The sequence below is a fragment of the Anarhichas minor genome, unplaced genomic scaffold (assembly GCF_050575085.1).
Source record: "Anarhichas minor isolate MPS153535 unplaced genomic scaffold, ASM5057508v1 ptg000073l, whole genome shotgun sequence".
In the NCBI taxonomy this organism is placed as follows: domain Eukaryota; kingdom Metazoa; phylum Chordata; class Actinopteri; order Perciformes; family Anarhichadidae; genus Anarhichas; species Anarhichas minor.
In genome coordinates this window covers 3,017,501-3,038,127 of record NW_027466519.1, presented here as the reverse complement: position 1 = coordinate 3,038,127, position 20,627 = coordinate 3,017,501, and the positions used below count along the sequence as shown (strand labels likewise).

At 39.6% G+C, this 20,627-nt stretch overlaps 1 protein-coding gene across 1 annotated transcript in view; it reads left to right on the top strand.

Moving 5' to 3' along the window:
• LOC142935440 (ras-related protein Rab-27B-like) overlaps window positions 1-20,627 on the top strand; it is a 45,278-nt gene that overhangs the window by 23,018 nt on the left and 1,633 nt on the right. The window contains exons 2-6 of the mRNA XM_076079821.1: window positions 9,970-10,141; window positions 13,492-13,580; window positions 15,662-15,765; window positions 15,985-16,108; window positions 17,095-20,627. The exon at window positions 17,095-20,627 is cut by the window's right edge and continues 1,633 nt beyond it. Of these exons, the coding sequence (XP_075935936.1) occupies window positions 9,989-10,141; window positions 13,492-13,580; window positions 15,662-15,765; window positions 15,985-16,108; window positions 17,095-17,281 (657 nt within the window). The 5' untranslated portion in view covers window positions 9,970-9,988 and the 3' untranslated portion in view covers window positions 17,282-20,627. The remainder of the gene's footprint in view (window positions 1-9,969; window positions 10,142-13,491; window positions 13,581-15,661; window positions 15,766-15,984; window positions 16,109-17,094) is intronic.

The window sequence follows — 20,627 nt, the reverse complement described above, 5'->3', positions numbered from 1 at the left end:
AACTGCTCTATATCTGCAGCAGAACTGTCGCTGATTCTATTTTATGTAAGAGGCATAATAAATAGAATATTATTGTAGCAACTGACTACCTTATTGTGAAATGTAATCTCTATTAAATACTTCATATTAAACTTGAACATTCTTAATGAATTTCATATTATTGATGCTATTTTCATTTGATAAAGACTGAAGACGGAGGATTCATGTTTTCAACAGTTCATTTGAAATAATTTAGTGTCAATGATGAGGTGGAAGATGATGTACAAAATATGTTCATAAAGACTTGTGAAGAGAGCATTTCAAGGCAGAGTTTTTGAAGGAAAGAAGCTTAATTTGACCAAGATTAATATTTTTTGGAGGCAGGGTAGGTCTTTATTCACTGTTCCAATCATTAAAAAGCAAGAACAGCATGTGTAGACAATCGGTATACTTTCAGAAGTGTTAACGCTAGTTGATGATTGTGCTAAATACTTTTTTTGCTTTAGGACCCAGGAGACACCAGAGAGCAGGGTGGGCTCTCCACCTGATAATGATGCTGTGTGTTTTACTGTCCTGGGGCCAACAATGGGACCACAAATTCAGTCAGCTGACAGATCACATGACCGCCAACTCAATAAGCAATAAAACAGAGTAGACTCAAGGAAAAGGAGAAACGAGCTGAGTGGAAAACAAGAGTAAAGAGTCATATACCAGAGATATGTTGCTGTCTAAAACACAACTGAAAAGAGTGGAGACTAATGGACCAGACAGTAGAAATGGAGTAGACTAGATGACTCGTCACACACATGAAGCTGTGTCAGTTTCAGGAGCCTGGTGGTGTTCATACTGGCCAACTATTATAACTTACTGGGACAGCCCAATGGAAAAGAGTCATTGTTTTAGGATTCACCTGTGCTAGCATTAAATTTAGTATTAACACCTGTTCTTTCATCACGAGTTATACTTACATACTTCGACTTTTCCTCAGTCCCGCCCTTCTGTCAGTTTTGTTTTGGATCTATAATTTTCACAGAAATATATAGCTATGTGGAGTATTTAAAAAAATACAGAACCAAAAGAGTCGTTTATTGGTGTTTTGCTAATCGTGGGTGAACGAAATGAACCGGATCCGTCTCCCCTGTCAACAAATTGGCTACTTGTTACAGTCTGAAAGCCAATTCTATTTTGGTTCCAGGTTGGCAAAATACATAGATTTCCTAGCCTAAATTAATAAATTATTTTATCCCTCTTTGCTGTTTTGTATTTTTCCAGCTAAAAATGGTGCGTATCTAACACCACTCACGGACTGGGCCTATTTGTAGTTCAAAAAGACCAATAGAGCAGTTGGTATTCTCAGGTAAAACTATTTTGCCGACGGTGTCATGTCGATTTCTGTAGTCAGAATTTAAACACAGCCTCTCTTGCTGCCCGTAGTTTTGGTGTTTTTCATCAGTTTGTTGTAAACAAGGCGACGGCTGTCAAATGTAAATAGGTTAAACTAAACACAGTTGGAGTCATAAGACCTGCAGGTTGCCACCAAATGCTCCTAATTAGTTTGAATTCCTCAGTAACGGTGTTCTGTTCTGATTGTATCTGATCAGGTTTCATGTGGTTGGATTTAGTTTCTGCACTTGAAAGAGTTGGTTTATTTCTGTTGGGACAGGAAGAACTTCATATTGGGAATTGTTCATCTAGTTGTAATGTGACTTGTTGGTGCCTCTTTCGTGTTTTCAGTCTCCATTTTTGGCATCTTCTCTGGTTCAATTGCACTTCACTTCCCAAAAATCACTTCAAAACAAAGGGAACAGTGACATCTTCTACTTTGCATTTTCTGTTATGCAGTTTGGGTTTCTGGAGGTGGCACTATCACTGTGCATGAGAACCACAAAATAGTTCTTAACAATTCTGTAGTATTGCAAAGAAATCATTAAAGCCATCACTTCCTGTTCGGCGGCAGAGAAGTACCAGACTGAAAAAATGGAAAATCTTTCATGGCCTGTTGTGAGCTGGATCACTGCTGTGTTAAATCGACCACGGACAGAGACCAGCAGAACATATTGCTTTAGATGGAAATGTCACAGGTCTTGTTTTTACTGCAGTACTGTAAACACAATCTGTTCAGTCGCCGGTCTTTATGTGTAGTTGTTCAGAGTGGACATAAATAAATAAAACACTAACTGTATAAGTACAGCCTCCTTGAGCCGCTAGCATAGCTGTAGGCTATAGATGTTTTTGACCACATGATGGTGCTAGATAAAAAGGTCAGGGGGTCATCAAAATCTTTAGGATTCATCCCCTGGAGATCAAGAATATCCACGAGACGATACATGTAAATCTGCCACTTTTTCCATAATATCCCAGTGAACTCCAGATTTGAACCACCAGCCTGCCAGTGTTAGTGCCTTGCTTTAGACCTGCAGTATTGACCTCCTCATCCATCCTCTTCTGCCGCCCTGTATTCCTATATCCATCCTGCCCTTTCGGATCCAGCTGTGTGTGCTGTCTGTACAGACGTTAGCCCACCTCCTGTTGTGGGATTAAGGAGAGATTGAGGAAGTCCTGGTGGGTCTCACAGGTGGATAAATAAATAGATACCTTACACCTGAGTCGAGTGTGTCATATCTGATCGGGTTTTGAGTCAATAAGCCAATGGACTCATGAATGTAATCAGACTCTGGTCCCTCTTTGAAACCAGTGACCGAAAGCAGAACCTGGGTGGATAAAAGCATCTCTTTGCGCATGCAGAGGACGGCTTTTTCGTGACTTTATACGAATAGCTCGAGGTAATAGTAGTAATTGAGGTTTTTGTACACAGCAGGCCACCCAGCTGCTGTTTAGGCTCACTTCAGTGATCTCTCTGTTGTGCTGTATCGAATTTGCCTAGGCGCTTTGCTAAGTGGGTTTGAAAGGTTTCGAACAATCCGAGAGGTGAACCTGGAGGATGTCTGGACAAATGAGATAATCAAGGGTCAATCCTCATCCATGTTAGCGGTTATTGATCGTTCACTCTGGAGAATAGATTTGTTTAACGACAGCAAAGGCCCTCAGCAGAATAGAAGGAAAACAAATCAGTTGTCTGACCTGTTTAAGATGATTCAGCGGCCCCGATCAGACATAAAGGTCTCTGACAAATGTCTGCTGACCTTTTGATATATATTAGATTCTTGGGAAACAAAAGTTTTTAAACCGCAGTTTGGGAAAATACAAGCAACCGTATCTGAAATGCAAGCAACCTTAATGCTTTTGACTTCATATGTTGAAGTTATGGTCTGTGAGATCTTCATTATTTCAAATACCATTTTTGTATTTACATTTTGCAAATACCTCTTTATGTGCATTCTTCATTCCTAGTGGCGTAGTCCGCCATTCCAGTGCGTGATTCAAATTGCCGTAACGCACGCAAGGAATTCATTGGTAACAATGCATGCACTTAAATGTTACTTTTAGCAATTCTGTCTAATTCATAGAAGCGTCCCACATCATGAAGACGTCTCCTGCAGCCATATCAGAGCTGTATGAATTACTGATAATGCAAACCAATTTTTCTTACTGCTGCTGCTTCTCCTTAAGTGTTCAACTGGCAAACCGTGGGTGACTTCTACAGCAGCAGATTATGTCATTTGTATTTGTCAATGAGCTCTTTTTTGCTGTTCTTCTTGTGTTGTATTTCCGATAGAGTGGTTGCTTAGTTCTACACCCAGTGGTCATGACGTGTATCATTTCTAGCAGAATTCTGGGACCTGGAGTATAAAAATGCACTTTGTAGTGCCACCAGTAGCTACAGGTACTGCAAACCAGAACTGAAATCTGGAATATATATATATATATATATATATATATATATATATATATATATATATATATATATATATATATATATATATATATATATATATATATATATATATATATATATATATATATATATATATATATATATATATATATATATATATATATATATATATATCAAATCTTCGTGGTACCAAAAAAACGATATGACGATCTCCCCCTAAATTTCTCATTCATCTCTCCCCTGCTGCTTTCAGTAGTACAATGAAAATCTTTAAAAACATCCATCCATAGCTTTTGCTGGGGTCTTTAACTGTACAAACTAGTGCCATCAGATTCAAAAACCCACCTGAAACAGATTCACTGATGATGACTTTATCTGATGTCTTGTTTGTAGACTCACCTCAAAATCCTCCAAAAATCTAAAAACCAAAACATGTTGTTGTGCACTCTACAACAGAGCCATCTGGTCTTATGAGAGGATACATTTCGTTTGGAAGTCTTACTTGGATTTGGATTAAACCGCACTACACTGATATGAATTATTCATTGATTTATTTAAAGGTTCAACGTTGCATTATGTATAAATATCTAATGAACCCCAAAGACACAACACCCTCTTTTCTCATCAGCAGTAATTTGTAGATGATGAGGAACAGAAGGCATTGGGGTAAGTATATGCTGTTGTTTCGTTCTTTCCCTTCTCAGTATAATGGTCTCGAAAAACAATTTCATAAAGCAATGAATAATCATTTTCCTTTCACCGTCCCTCTTACTTTTTCCAGGACTGAATTTTTTGGGTGATTTTTGGGTGACACGATTTGGGTGATAATATTTAAAAAAAGCTTTGTTCTGGTCGGTGTTATTGCCCATGATGAGTAAACTGATGGTCATTTGTATTGTAGTGCACAAGTAATCAAGGCATTACAATTATCAAGCTGCAAAGATGTGAGAGTATGCCTAACAATGTGTAACTGAATGATAGATGCTGTCTTATTCTGGAGTTATTACTCATTTGATAAAAACATGGCTTTACATGTTGCTCAAGACGCAGTCGAATAAAAGATTTATAGTGGCTGACTTAGTTAGTAGTGAGTCGTTCTTCTGAAAGGTGTTCAAGACTAATGATCAGGACTTCTGTCTTGGCAAAAATAAATGACAAAAATAAGTACATCCAGTCTTTTACATTATCTAAACGGTTACGCTATGAAGTCAGCTTGCTAAGGTCAGAAGGTTTGAATTCCCATCTCGTATGGGAGTCGTATTTGTGCGTCATTGCTGCAAACATGCTGTAAACCTCCACACAATGTGCACTTTTTTCATATTGAATGCACAGTGTGTAATAAATCTAAGTGTGTTTAGAACAGCACATGAAATGCCACTCAGGGTCTGTCAGGTGAATTTAAGGAAATTAATCCTATGACCGTGTTTAGATTTTTCACCTCTATGGTTAAAGAGTAACTACAACCAAAACACATGTGTCTATTATCTTCTATTTATTACTTGTTTAGCATAAAATGAAACTATTATAGTCATTTTGTCAACAGGTAATCACATGTGACCCTTATATTTACTCAGGCTTAGGTCCCAGACTCACTCTTTTCACTGTCCTGAAAAATCAACCATCCCTAAACTAGTGCAAAACATCGTTTACTTTGCTATTGTCACCTATAAGGGTTTATTTGCAAAAAACACACATTTTTAGGAAATAAATGATTGTATTTTGTATTCAAAAATAAATCTCGGCGCTAGTAGTTTTAATTATGTATCATAGGTTTGCTTTAAGCTAGTGTTAGGAAGTTAAACAGGTCATAATTCTCTCTCTAAAATGTTATATTGCTGTGAAAACACTTCCTTCAAACAAATGTATTTATTCATGCGTCTGGCAAAAAAATACATTTTACAAGATTACATTTGAACACAACACTCATCACAGCTTTATAATCTACTTTCCCCCAATACACATTTTTACTGGAATTGAAAACCGACGACATGTTAATGCGATGCATGTCTGTACATGTGTGCAAATGTTCGTATACCTGTGAAAAGTAATGCGATATACTCTGATACAACCCACGATATCAATTTATATGTAATCCGTGTAAGAGTGAGCCAGGCCAGGGAACATAATATACATTGTCATTGCGATCATGTTCGCATGCCCGAGTACACCCTCAGAGAGCGAGCACATCTGTTGACGCTTAGTCTTGTTTGCTTGTGCGTTTTGTAGAAAACAGTCTGTTTGTCTTTCTGTCATGTAATGTGAGTGCAAGACAAACATTTGAGAGGACTAGTTTTTCCAGAACAGTAAGTCAGTATTCTGTTGTGTCCTCAGCCATCGTGCTGAAGCTCTAAAGGCTGGTCAGTGACATCATAAAGGGGCAGATATGGAGGAAGATGCCGTTTCCTTTCTGATGCTTCAGATGTAAAAGTAGAGTTTAGTTTCTTTTTGATAAAAGAAATCTGACCAAAAAATGTCTGCTTTGCAGAGTGGATGTACGGTGCATGTTCATGTAGAATGTGTCTCAATGTGGTCATATAACCTGAGACATATTTTTATACATTTTACAACACAGGCCTTTAATAGATAACCCATAACTATAAATCTCTATTAGTTTAAAAAGCTGCAGACTGTTTGTGAATCATTCCGACTGAAAGCTGTGACATCTGGTTTTTTTATATCACAGATGTAAGGGATAACATCGGCGGAAGAGCAAAACACAACTTCCTGATAGATCTTCTGATAGAGATGCTGATGAGGTTTACTCATACAAACTCTCAAATCATCTCTTCTCTTTGCAGCAGGACTGGACTCGTATAGACTCCTCTCTTTCTGTTTGTTTCTGTTTGTTTCCCGTGTGTGTGTGTGTGTGTGTGTGTGTGTGTGTGTGTGTGTGTGTGTGTGTGTGTGTGTGTGTGTGTGTGTGTGTGTGTGTGTGTGTGTGTGTGTGTGTGTGTGTGTGTGTGTGTGTGTGTGTGTGTGTGTGTGTGTGTGTGTGTGTGTGTGTGTGACAGTGTGACACAGCGGATACATTTTTAATGTCTCTGTGTGTTTTATGCTTTTGTTCTTGCTTGTTATTGAGACAGAAGGTTTAGCAGACACAAGGGAAAACCTTTCCTCCGCCACCTGATTGTTGCAAAGCTGTGAACCAATTGTTCTATTAGTTGTATACATTGTGTTATTAGACCTGCATTCAGTTGGCACTTTATTACGTACACCTAGCTGAAGATAATGCAGTCTAATATAACAACACTTTAATAAATCATATGAGGGTAAGCTCACTATTGGAAGCACTTAAGGCAGTACAGTTCAGCAGCACAAACTACAGCGTCCAATATGTCCATGAAGATGAATCAACGACTTAAAAAACACTTAAATTGTAACATTTATTTAAGTATTATTCTTTGCTGAGCTGCTGTATTTGACTGCTTTAGTTTTAATAAAGTGGCAACTGTGTGTATATTAAATCATTACATGCATATAAAGTCAATACAAATGGATGTAGAATTGCTTCAGTGTATGCTGGTGCGTATGTCTCTAGTTAGCTATTGTTAGCTAGCTAACAGCTAACAAGAACTGCAAACGCATTCTGGTGGTTAACTTTAACGAAGTAACGTGAGGTTAAAAGTAACTCGTCGTTCATTATGCGTAAACCCTGAACATTGTTTTGAAATAAAAAAACATACATACATACAACACACACAACATTAAAAACATATTCTTAAGTTGATGTCACAGAGAACAGATGAATAAAAGAAAGCAGAAATGTCCTCATGATAACTATTAAAAGAATGAAGAAAATAGATGGATTTTGTAAATATATCAAAAGGGGTAAACGGTTTGATCTGAGATTTATCTGGTAATTGTAGACTGGAATGCCAAAAAAGTAAAAACGGTCAAGAATATGACCATGTACACGAGTAGGACCCATGAATGAGATTGAAAGAGCCGATTCAGTGTAAATAAAACTAAATCATGAGCCTTTGGGATTGACGGTCAGTAAATGCAAATGTTAAAATCGCCTTGAATTAAAGGATGATCAGATTTGGGAATAATAAAAAGACAAGAAATGAGAGAATTGGTCAATAAAAACCTTGTGTGCACTGATATACCCCCCTCCCCATATTCACTAAGACATACTCGGGGGGAATATAACCTAATAAGGTTTCCAGTGCTTGCACGTATATATACTGAGTGTAGGGGGAATTGGGCTTATAGAACTTAGCACAGACCCTTTTAGAGAGTAGAACAAAGGAGAGCGATTGGAACTGTTGCCTCCAGAGACACTGGATCAGAGAACGCCATGACTGGAGCTGCACAACCACAAACCACTGCACTGGTTCGACTGTATGTCTGGAACATCATTTCCATTAATAGCGGAGGAATTTAGGTCAGCAATACGCAACAATGACGTAAAAAGTCCTTATTAGCCAAGAGGCATTTCCCACACATACGTATATCCATTATGTCTTGCAGCGAGCCGGAGCAGAGTCGATTCCAGATGAACGGTTTAGTGATTTAGTGAACCGATCACTATGATGCGGTAGTGGATGCAGTACTGTACATCTACACTAAAATGCTGGGTGGTCTAAGGAGAACAAACATGTATAGCAGATGAGTGTAATAACTCACTTTGTGCATTCAAAGATGGAGGAATTGGCAGCCGGTCGTCACATGGGCGATGTTGCTTGGATTTTTTTTTTACCGGCTGCGACCGCCATGCCAGTATTGTTTGCACCCTGTGAGTCACTGGCGCTGGTGTGATCTCATCGTAACAGGGTCTCTAGTTGTATGCCATGTGTTTTATGAATTATGAATTAATTCAGAATCAAATGGTCCACCACGACTAAGAACACAAACAGACATAATTTGCTTCTTTGTTCCATTTTATTTCGTTCTGTTTTGTTGGTGACTGTGAGTCGTACTGTTCTCTGTCGTCAGCTGACCGAGCTGCCATTAACGGTTTCACCCTCAGGGAACCATGACTGACTGAGTGATCACACTGCAAACCTTCCTGGTTTTCCACCAGTGACAGCAGATCAATGAGCTCCACCCTTCCCCATTGTCTAAATCCGACCCTCAAACCCTCAGAGGGGCTTCATCAAAGCCAGGACTGATGGATGCTAAATGTGTGAGAGCAAGAGAAGAAAGGAAAACACAATACATCTTTCAGTTTACTGTCATGTGGTGCCAAAGTGTCCAATTAATGGAAGCCTGAGTTATAAGGACTGTTTTGTAGACCTTGTTAAAGGACCAGTGTTTTTCTTCACATACTCGACGTTACTCTGGCCCATTTCTGCAAACCTTTGCATATTGGTTTCACTTCATTACTCCGACACAGAGAAGCTCATTTTTGCTTTTGTTGTCAAAGTTATCAGCGTGGCAATGCATTTGTTAAATTATACCTTCGTACTATCTTTGCTTCAGTCTGGTTGGTGAATAGTGTCTCTGATTCTCACCGTACTGTCTGAGGTCATTGTGAGGAGATCACAGCTCCTAGTTATTCACTGTCCTCACTGTAATAAGGCACAGTGTTAGTGCTTCCTCTCAGCTGAGTGGATTAGAGTCTTGTGATCCTCTTTCTAAATATACCACATGTAGCCATGAGGCAAACAGACCCCAGTCTACAACTCACTAGATACGGGATCACTTGGTTCAAGAATTTCACATGAAACCACATTCCTTTTCTCTATTGATCTCCGCTGACTGATGCTCAGGTACACTCCGTTTACGATGCATTTTCTCTTCAGCACCTTTTGACAAATCGTTGGGATGACGCCTGCCATTGTCACTCTGTGAAGGAATAAACCTGATGTTCTTGTAGTACATGCTTTCCCATACTCTGATATATACACACACTCTAGTTCCCACCCACACTATGATCTCACACACACACACACACTCACACAGTAACTATTTTCCCAGAAAGTCCTGTCCTGGATAGGTCGACCCTTTGACCACACTTCCATAATTCAACAGTGGGTAAACAATTCGTGTGTGTTTTCTATTCATCGGCTTGTTTAACTTCTCAAACATCTGATGCCAGTGTTAGTTTCTGTGTCCAATTTCGTCTTTTCTTCTATTTTTATTCATCTCTCATCACCTTACACAGCCTGCCTATAATTAACTTAACTTTGGCTACGAGTTTCTCTGTGGGTCTCTGTATGTTAACATGCGTCTCTGTCTGTTTTCCACAGGTTTATTGCGGGCATCACTATGACTGATGGGGATTATGACTACCTTATAAAGCTCCTTGCCCTGGGGGACTCCGGCGTGGGCAAGACCACCTTCCTGTACCGATACACAGACAACAAGTTCAACCCCAAGTTCATCACCACAGTCGGCATCGACTTCAGGGAAAAGAGAGTGGTAGGTTCTCATCTCTTACAGGACTGCAGCTGGCAGTTATTTTAGTTATTGAGTATTCTACCATTATTCCATCGAGAATCATTTTATCAGAGTAATCTGATAAAAATATATATTTTTGCTTTAATAAGGAGCAATACTAAATATACAAAGAGAGAAAATAAGACCGAACAACTAATTTGTTCTATAAAAAAGATTACACCCTGGGTTTTGAGGCTCCACAGTTGTTTCATCGACGTACAGGAACAGTCTGGAAAATGATTTAATCAGGCCAAGTCAAGGTAAACCGTCAAAAAGTCTAAATGTTAACCTTTTACCTTTTTATGGTCATCTATAGTAGATATTTGCATGAAAACACACAATTCAAATTAGCAGGAATATAAATAAATACAAATATTTTAAGTTCAATAATTTTGATTAAAATAAAATCTTGTTATTAGTAGTTTTAATGATGTATTCTAAGCTTCTTGGAGCTGGTGTTAATAAGTTAAACAGGCCATCATCTGTCTCCATCAGTGGTGGGCCGTCAGGGCCTGCAAGGCCTTCTCTGCTGGCCTAAACAGAATCACAAAGTTATATCTATTTTATAATTTAATATTTTTTCTTAAATACGCTACATGTATAATAATTTATGAAAATATTTTTCCCATTATCTTATGTTCTCATTGCACAGCTACTGTCTTCCTCAGTTGCTCTGCTTCCAGTGCAGCTTGTTTTAAGTAGAGCTTTTATCCAATCAGATCTCACCTCTGTGTCTCTAGGTAAGAAGAGAGGCTCGAGGCCTGCAGACTCACAAGTGAATCCATGTGCAGTTTAAGTGAATGGGGACGATATTGTTGATTGTCAGTGTTCAACCAATCAGATCTTTAGTTTGACATGTTGGGCGTATTCTTTGACGTGTCAGAGCCTGCTAGCTGGCCTACGAGTACGCCAGCATTACGTGCAGCTCAGTTTTCAGGTGCAGCTCTGCAGTGAGGTGCAGCGTGTGCTGTGATTGGTCAGTGGGTGAGCACGTGACTATTGTGAACCGAAACTTAAAGTAGCCGTCAGAGGCTTAGTCGGAGTAGTGAGAGTTCAAATTGAAAGATATGGAAGAAATTATGACATATTTTGCTTGGTGTAGATTATTATTTTTTACCTGGCTTTGTTTTTTTAACACTCAATGGCTGAAGGAGGAGAAACAGATTTGTGAGTTGGGATTTAACCAGATTAAACTCTTAGTCAACAAAGAAAGGAGGATGGAGTTTGTCTTTAAGTCAACTGGTTTGTTTTTTTACATCTAATATCTGAATGGCCCTCCAGTGTGTAGCAGAATGCGTGTTGCTGCTGTTTTCCCGTTAAGCTAGTTTAGCGTAGCCTCGTGCGGTCCCTCAGCTGCTTTTTGTTTTGTATTTTTTTGTTCCGGTTCAGAGGTCACACAGCCAGTTGTCTCCTACGTGAGCGCAGAAAACATTATATTTCCCACAATTTAAGCTGTGGCGCCATCATGAGGTTATTAGGAGGTGTTTCAGCTGCAGGACAGCAGTGAAGGCCCAGCTATAACATGCACAGCCCGCCACTGGTCTCTATCTATCTTGTATTCAGACAACTGTATTTCTTTGAGTTTCTCGCCAAACATTTTACACGATTACATTCGAACGCATCATGATATCATTATATTTGACTTGTATATATGAGTATATATACTCAGAAAATTATTTTTGGTGGAGTACCACTCTAGACTGTCACTTAGACCTGTTGAAAACCTTAATTCCTGTTGCGCATATCTCATCAGGGTAAATACATGGAGATCTCCAAGTGTGAGATGCAGAAATCTGAATCAGAGAGTGGGCCAGGCTCTGTTTGGTCAGATGTGTGGTCACCTTGGTGCTATTCTGCCTTCGCACTGACAATGCTGCCTTAATCCCACCACTCCGTGTGTGTGTGTGTGTGTGTGTGTGTGTGTGTGTGTGTGTTAAGATCACACCCCATGTTCAGGAGTCAAGACTGGAAACATAAACGGACACGTATGATCACAGCTGTAGCTCAGTGCTCCTCCTAGGGGCTTTTTAAATGGAGACTGAAGATGAATGTGGACCCGTTTGTTTATCGTGTGAGCCTTTCAACCAGAATTGACAGTTCTGATGAGCCGTAATGAAGCAAAATCTCCAGCTGCTGTAAACTGAGCTAAATATAGTGAACATATCAGCTGAATATGATAACCAGTCTACACTTAATTTCTTCTGCTGGGCTTTACATTATCAGTAGCTTATTGTGGCTTTTTGTAGTCTTCTGATACTTATTATTATATCGTCTCTGCAGTAAAAAGTTAAATGCGTGTTTTACAAGATTATTCAGCTTGAAAAGATAAAATCATCCTTAAAATAAGATATTATGTCTAACTTGAATTGCACCTGCATTTCAACTGACACCAAATAGTCAGTGCGACCATCAGAGTTTGTTTACGTATTCTTTGATGGAGTAAGTGAGGATTTGCATCCTTTGCATACGAGAAGTTTAATTCATTTCATGAAATGAAAAACAAAAAGTTGTGCTGAAAAATGGGATTATGTTCAGCAACAATGTGCAGTTGTGGCCCAAACTCAACGTCGGAATCCAGCAATCCTCAGCTCCGATAACAAGCTGCACCAGCTCCACTACAGAGGACTCGCACTGTCAGACGTACAGGTGTCATCCTTTTCCCTCTGACTTGAAGTCAGTTATTACCTAGAGAACTGAACTATAAGCACTCTAGAGTTCATCCAACCGCTCTGAGTGTGATTGGCGTGAACGCAGCTCTGAAAGAGAGCGAGTGCCTCGTCTGGGAAAGAGAGGTGTGAATGACGCCCGAGGCTTCCTGCGGAGACACGAACGCAACCGGCTGCAGCTCACAAGAGTTCATCATTACAGCGTCACGGTCACTGTACAGACGATTCATTATTTAATTTTTTTTATTATTATTATATGCACAATTCAGGAAGACTAAAACGTGAATACAGGTTATCCCGGGCAGCTATGGACTGTGAGAAGCAGACATCCAGTTCAATAGTTGGTTTCAGCGGAGACAGAGCAGCAGAGTCTGCGCACTGAGTCATCTGGCCCTGCTGTTTGTGCTGCCTGACATCTGCAGACAGCTGCCTAGTTAGCGTTGGCTATACTCACGGCTCGTCAACAAACAGGGAGTTCAGGACAGGGAGTTTTCAGCTCTTCTTGCTCGTATTGAATCGGTTGACATAGTATAATAATTTACTTCTTCAACGATATGATAGTTTACACTCGGTCGCCGGTATATTAGGCCCTACTAGTTAAAACGAATCGCTAGAATGTGATGGATAAAATCTAAACTCGTGTTGTTTCTCTCTCTCTCTCCTCAGGTGTACACAGCAGCCAACCCCAATGGGACGACCGCAGGGAAAACCTTCAAGGTTCACCTACAGCTCTGGGACACAGCCGGGCAGGAGAGGTGGGCTGCTCGTCACGCTGGACTGGGTGTCCTTCTTTCCCTCGGGACTTTTACAGTTTGCAGTTACAGTTGTTAATTTTTGTATAGAAACGCTACAGCAGTGCTAGTCAACCCTGTCCTCTCTGTCCTCTCTTGCAATACACCGGGGAAAGAATCATTGTGTCCAAGAGGGACATGTCATCGTGTGTCTAGCGGTGAAACTTTCCATCTCCATGAAGGAAATATATCTTTAATGGGATTAAATGTTTTTTATGTAGCAAAAGCAGCCTAATTAACAGTAATTTCATCTTATATTAGGTTTTGAATGTAGCTTTAACATTATTGAAATGTTTATTAAATGTCAATTTCAAGCGGCAGCCACTGAAGTTGAGTGGGGCTATGTTGTGGCACAACTTGACTTGTGGGACGTAGCTGGAAACTAAGGGAAACGTGGCTTTAACTGGCTTTAACTCCAATGCAAAATTTCTCTCACGGCAAATCCAGTTTTGACAAGAGACGGTGGAATGTTAAAGCTCATTGCTGAAATCGATCATGTATAATCACACTGAAGGGTTCGAGCGAGAAACAACAGATCGGTATCTTTGTGTGTGTGTCTATGCGCCTCTTTGCCTGTTTATACAGCATGTGTCAATCGTGTGTGTGTGTGTGTGTGTGTGTGTGTGTATGTGTGTGGTCTTTAATTGGAAGTGGCCTCGATCTGTTGAATCTGTTTGTAAAGGCCTGATGACTCATTGCAGGATGAGTCAGTGTTAGTTACATAATTCTAACTTCATTTCTTCAGCTCAGTGTAACGGAACAAATTCCTCTTTTCATAAACTGATCTTCGTGATCCTCTAATGGAGCACCCACTGCAGGCGTCGTTCCACTTGTGTGATTAGTTCGTCAGACTGTTTGCTGTGAGAACACCCTGATATCTGCTGCTTTTATCCTGATGTGTTTGCGTATATTACACATTTGCTGAATAGTTATTAATGTTTACACAGAGTAATGTTCCTTGGTCCTGGTGTCACACCCAGAAGCCCAGCATGCCACAGAACATACATTACATAACTGTTTTTATCAATTAAGACTTATGTCTGAATATTAGCAATATTAGCTTTTATTTTGGAGTCTTGTTTGCGTCCACCTGATGAATGTAAGTCCAATATTCACTCTGTTTTTAGCTCTGTTTTTGGTATCCTCCAACTCTTTAGCTGCTAAATGCTCCACTATGCTACACAGCTGGTCTCTAACTATCTGTATGGTGCTGAGCAGCTAGTGTACAGCGGGTTTTAAAACTTTGCTGCTGCTGAAAACGAGGCTGATTAGAGCGGTGAGAGGAAACCAAAACAGCAAAGTTGTGGGTTGGTTAAACTACGTTGACACGCTATGTAGAGCTGAGGAGAACAGCAGTCAGCTGATAATTATCTGGGTTCATTACTAAGAGTAACACACAGTCATTTGTTTTCTTGTTGATATCAAAATATTAATTTATTGCAGCTTTAGGTCAAAAGGTATTTTTGTTAAGTCCACCTTTCCCTCAAAAATGTGTTTTGCTTATTGTGACTTCACTTGGAGGTTTGACTTCGTAGAAGGATGTGAAACTGTTTTCACAGTCATCGCCGAAAAAGGAAAGTGTCTTTCTGCTCACCTTCAATCAACACCTTGTGTCCAAAAGTTACCCTTTTGAAATGAGTAATATTTGCATATTCATAGATTCTGGATTTTTTTTTAGTGAGGTAGAAGGAATAAGGTAGTGAGTTAATTGTGGAAGGACAATATGAGCCACAAAGGATTATTCTAATTAGAGTATCTTTCTTTTTTATCTTAAATGTCACAAAACAACATGTCTGGAGGAGAACTTTAAACAAGAGAAGTCAGACAATCTAAAACTAAAAGACACACTAAAAACATTGTTGTTGGCCTTAATATCTTAATTTTAAATTCTCAAAATTATAATATTTCAGAGATTTTTTTTGTGTTTTTCAGTTCACTTTCTATATTGTGGTAATTCATTACTGTGAGAGGAACCACAGAGTTCAGCTCAGTCTTCAGATCTCAGCTGTGGTGTTCATTGTTTGCTTTTGGTGCATGTGTTCCAGGTTCCGCAGCCTGACAACTGCGTTCTTCAGGGATGCCATGGGGTTCCTGCTGATGTTTGATCTCACCAGCCAGCAGAGCTTCCTCAATGTCAGAAACTGGATGAGTACGTTTCTACCCTCACACGTTTTCTTTGCGTGTTCAGAAATCTGCGTTGTTTTAGCTTGAAGTCTGATTCGTCTATCAAAGCATCCCTCTACGGTGCCGTCTTCTCTTTTATTCAAGCTCCCCCGGATACACCTGTCACACATTCAGCTGTACAAAGATACAGTTTTTCTGTTCTACATTTGCACCTCATTTGTTGTATATTTGTATTCATTTCCAGGCCAGCTACAGGCCAATGCCTACTGTGAGAATCCAGATATTGTGTTGGTAGGAAACAAGGCCGACCTGGCCGACCAGCGGGAGGTTCAGGAGAAACAGGCCAAGGAGCTGGCTGATAAATACGGGTAGGTTTTTTACGTCTTATACTCTTCATTGGACAGTTATGCAAACTGCCCTGCCTACAGGGCCTTAACTTTCAAATTACACACGTGACTCTTCTTCCTGTGCTTCTTCTTGTTATTATCTATGCATTATCTGTAACGGCCAATCCTTAGAGGGTTGTGGGGGGGGGCTCGACCCGAACCCATTGGACGAGAGGCGGGGTACACCCTGAACAGGTTTTTTTAATATTGCATTAAACTGTAATACAGTAAACACACAGTAAAGAGCAGGCATTTCATTAAGAGCAGGCCAACTGTAAGACGAGCAGTGAAACGGGACACAACAGTGCAGAGCAGCACTCAACAAATGACTTCCTGTTAGACAAGGTAAAAAAACAAACGTTTCCTGGTGTCATTCCAGCAAGCCAAGACCTCGGTCTGGTGTTAACTGGCCTGTTCCAGGAAGTGAACAATTCTACAAGTCTTAAACTCTGGGGAACTGTTTAGCATGAACAGGGCGAGGGCAATACATGTAAGAAAGTTTAAATTTGGAGTTCTGCGTTTGTAATGCAGAGTCCACCAAAGTTTGTTTAACCTTGTGTGAAATGTTATGTTGTGAAAGAACAACCCCCTCCAGCAAACAGCCCCTGCTAGTGCCTACAAAGCCTCCTGAGGTTCATTCAGTATAAGAAATATTGATTTTTGAAATCTATGCAGACTAATTGCTAAACTGCATGATCCGATTAATACACCAATGGCTGAATTTGGCAAATATTTGGAGGAGCACTAAAGATGAGTTCACGACCAGAGATAATTATGAAGCTTTGACAAAACAATAAATGTCCCTCGTTGCTGTCTCTTATGGACTATGCATGGATTTCCAAGTCTATCCAAGATGATTTCAATAGAAATTAAATGAAACCAATTAAAAAACTGATGGGAATAATTGGGAAAACGTCCAAAAAAACCCCCATCTTTTAAACAAATACTTCTGTTCTTGTTGCCCACAGGATCCCGTACTTTGAGACGAGTGCAGCGACTGGAGCGGAGGTGGACAAGGCGGTGATAACTCTGTTGGACCTGGTCATGAAGAGGATGGAGCAGTGCGTCGACAAACCGCCTGCCGAGCCAGCCAATGGCAACGGGGCCACAAAGCTCGGCGAAGCGCAGCCCAATGAAAAGAAATGTGCATGCTAGATCGAGAAGAAAATGACCAGTCAGCGCTTCTGTCGTCTGTCCTTTCTACTCGCCACATTCCCTACTTCTTTTACCTTCTCCTCCTCTGTCATCTTTGATTGCATGGTTCTTCATCTATCCCCTGTTCACCCTCTTCTCTCTAAAACAAATCGTTAACCACCTTACGCTCCTCTTTTCCTTCTCTTCCCTGCTGTAGTCTTCTTTCTTCTTCCAAACTGTCTGCCAGAGGGCAGTGAAACAAGCTTGTCTCCCTCTGGTGGATATTCAAGGTAATACAAGTCTCAGCCTGTCTGCCTTTGAGCTCTGTTTAGGAGGAAATTAAAACAGGAGGGGACAGTTTCATCACTTTAAGACACATAATGTGCTTCGGCTGTCTGATCTGGGGCATAAAGAGCTTAAGGCTGTGTGTCTGTGTAAATCTGCCTCAGTCATGGTTCTCTCCTGAAACTTTTCCTCCTGGATCAGAGCGAGCAGCTGTATGACCAGTATGTTTTTTTTGTCTACTTCACAGTTTTTCGATGCTGTACCCGTACTAGCGACATAAGATATTTTTTCAGTGTTCCAAGCCGTTTTGTTTGGCTTGTCTGTTTGGTAAAACATGCACTAACTCGTGTTTAATATATTGGCCAGGGTGTCATGGTGGAGGTGTTTGACACTTGAGTGAGAGGTGCTGTTCACGGCTTATTGCTTGTTTAGTTTGTTAAGCTAATGCCAGCTTGTTGGCTTCTAAAGCTAACTTTACTGTAATGCCAGCTTAATCCACAATGAGTTGTGCAGATAAATATCAAACTTTATATTAGAAACGTTAAATAGAACATAGAGATACCCCCGAAACACAGCAGAGGAGGTTGAATAGCCTCTGTGGGGTATTTTATATTTCGTAACCAGCCTGGTCAGAGTAGATTGTTCATCGCAACTTGTTAATGATTATTATGTATTGAATATTAATGTTGACCCTCATTTTAGAAAAAAACCTTGAAATAAATGTTGATATGACAATCTCTGCTAACTGTTACGGACTTCCTGTTTGCACAAGTAATTAGCAGCTTATGTAGCTAGCTAGCCACAAACTAGCTAACATAGTGCTTAGCAGTGTTAGCAGTGGCTACGATCGTAATGCCTTTATTAACAAAAGCAGCTGATGATTGTTTCAGAGTCACAATGTTTCACTAACGGACATGAATTCAAAATGAAAAAATGCTTCTTTTTTTTTTACCATTCTCGCCAAAACACCAACGCCTTGTTATCCAGACAAGCTTTATCTATCTAGGTTGCTGTGGCCATTGAGTTTTTGCCAGACTTGGCTGATTATGATTTGCAGATAGTATACCATTCATATTGACTAATATGGGTACAGCATGACACGTGTGAAGTGGAGAGAAAAAGTAGCCTACATATGTGTATATCATTCATAGTGTCCTGGACCGGGATATTGTTCCAAACTGATCTACTGCCTTGGCTTTTAAAGCGTTATTCCACTGTGGCGGAACAGACTTTGATCCCTGTGGGGGTTTGAGATAAATCGGCAACAAAAATCAGCTACTCTGGTAAAGCAATGTCCCCTTTATTTGCTAACACTTATAGAAAGTGAAATCATTTTAATCGAAAGCCTAAAAATATACTGGGTTTTTACAGAACAAATATGTTATGCAAGTCCAAATAAACACATTGAATAAAAAGGTTAAATTAACTTATGAGTGGAGAGGATGATTATATCTTATTAGCATCAATATGCCATTCAGGTGAGGTCAGCTTCTCAGGGCAGCTGATTTTTCATTATGACCTCTCACCTCTTTATAACAGATAATCAGACAAAGTGAAATATCGCTTTAAGGCCCCATACATGACCAATGTTGTAAGAATATAAAGTGACCAACTATTTATATGTATTAAATATAAAACATAGATTATTATTTCTGTTGCCATATTTTTGTTACATCCTTCGCAAGAGAAAATGATCTGAACTGCATTCATATTTGTAATTTGTTTCTTCATTGCTTTAGTGCTCTTAAGCTCGGTTGTGTTAACTCCAAAAAATACAAATTGATCAACAAAATGTGTCTCTGACATGAAGAAAATACACTTAGAAACTCTTGAAGAAGTACAGTAGAAGTTGTTTAATACTTTTTGGGCTTAACAATTGACGTTACTGTGGACCAATTTCTGTTGAGTGTTGTTGCTTAACACTTTGTTTTTCCATTGCATAACATACCATATAACTGCTGCTGTGCAGAAAACCTCATGAAGGCATGGCATATCGTAACTAAAATGTTTTGTACCATGACGCTATGCTTGTGCACAGCAAAAAAAAAACTCCGTCTTTAGAACCCATTTTGATCTAAATTTACAAAGAAAGAATCATTTAAATGTCAAAGAATAGCCTGAGATGATCTCTTTGTTTTAAGTGCAACTCATCAGTATTCATTATATCAAGTAACACCTTGATCTGCCTTACTTCATGAAAGATTTTGAGCCAAGTTGAAGTGCACCAGAAACGAGGGAAATGATCATTGCGCTTGCCGCCTGTTTGCAGCTAAATCCTTATTTGTATCCTTCACTGCGCTAAGGGGAGGTTTTACATAGCAGTCCCAGCTAGCAGCTGCATAATAGTAGGATTACTGCAGGTTGGTTTTCAAATTGTACTAAAACCAGGGGCTGCCCGATGGGTCAAAAGTAATGTTAAGTATACTGTGAGTGTGGCCTATTAATGGTAAAACACTGTTGTGGTCCTTTTTAAAGATTATAGGTTGTTGAATTTTAATATTTGATTAAATCCCTTTTTATCAGTACAATTTTAGCATTGTACTCACGGGATCCCCAAAACAATCCTAGGTTAAAAAATCATGGAGCTTTGGTTTCACCTCACCATCACCTATGTTTATTCTACCAGTGTGCCAAATAAAAAAAAAAAAAAGGAAACATGACAAACAAGCGTTTGTTTTCACCAGAGCTGAACCTCATTCTGCTGTTCAGTCAGAGGAAAAACTGCCTTCACAAATAGAAAAATGTGTTTTTATTTTGTGTTGGGTTTTCGTTTGAAAGCCTAACAAAGTCGCCTGCCAGCAGCTGATCTCAGTGCCATACGAAACACTCACCGCTGTTTGATTTTCAGTTTGTCAAAATATGAATTTGCTCTCTATGAAGACAAAAGGAGCTTGCTCACATTGTAACAATCCCAATCCATAACTGAGTTAAAGTTCCCAATAAATACTGTGTTTCTATCATTTTGGTTTGTTTGTTAGTCAACTTGCTTACTGTTTTTGTTCTAATCTGTAGATTTTACCTTTTTTGTTTTGGTCTTAAGTCGTGTAATTGTAATGTACAGGTTACGTATTTCTAAACACTT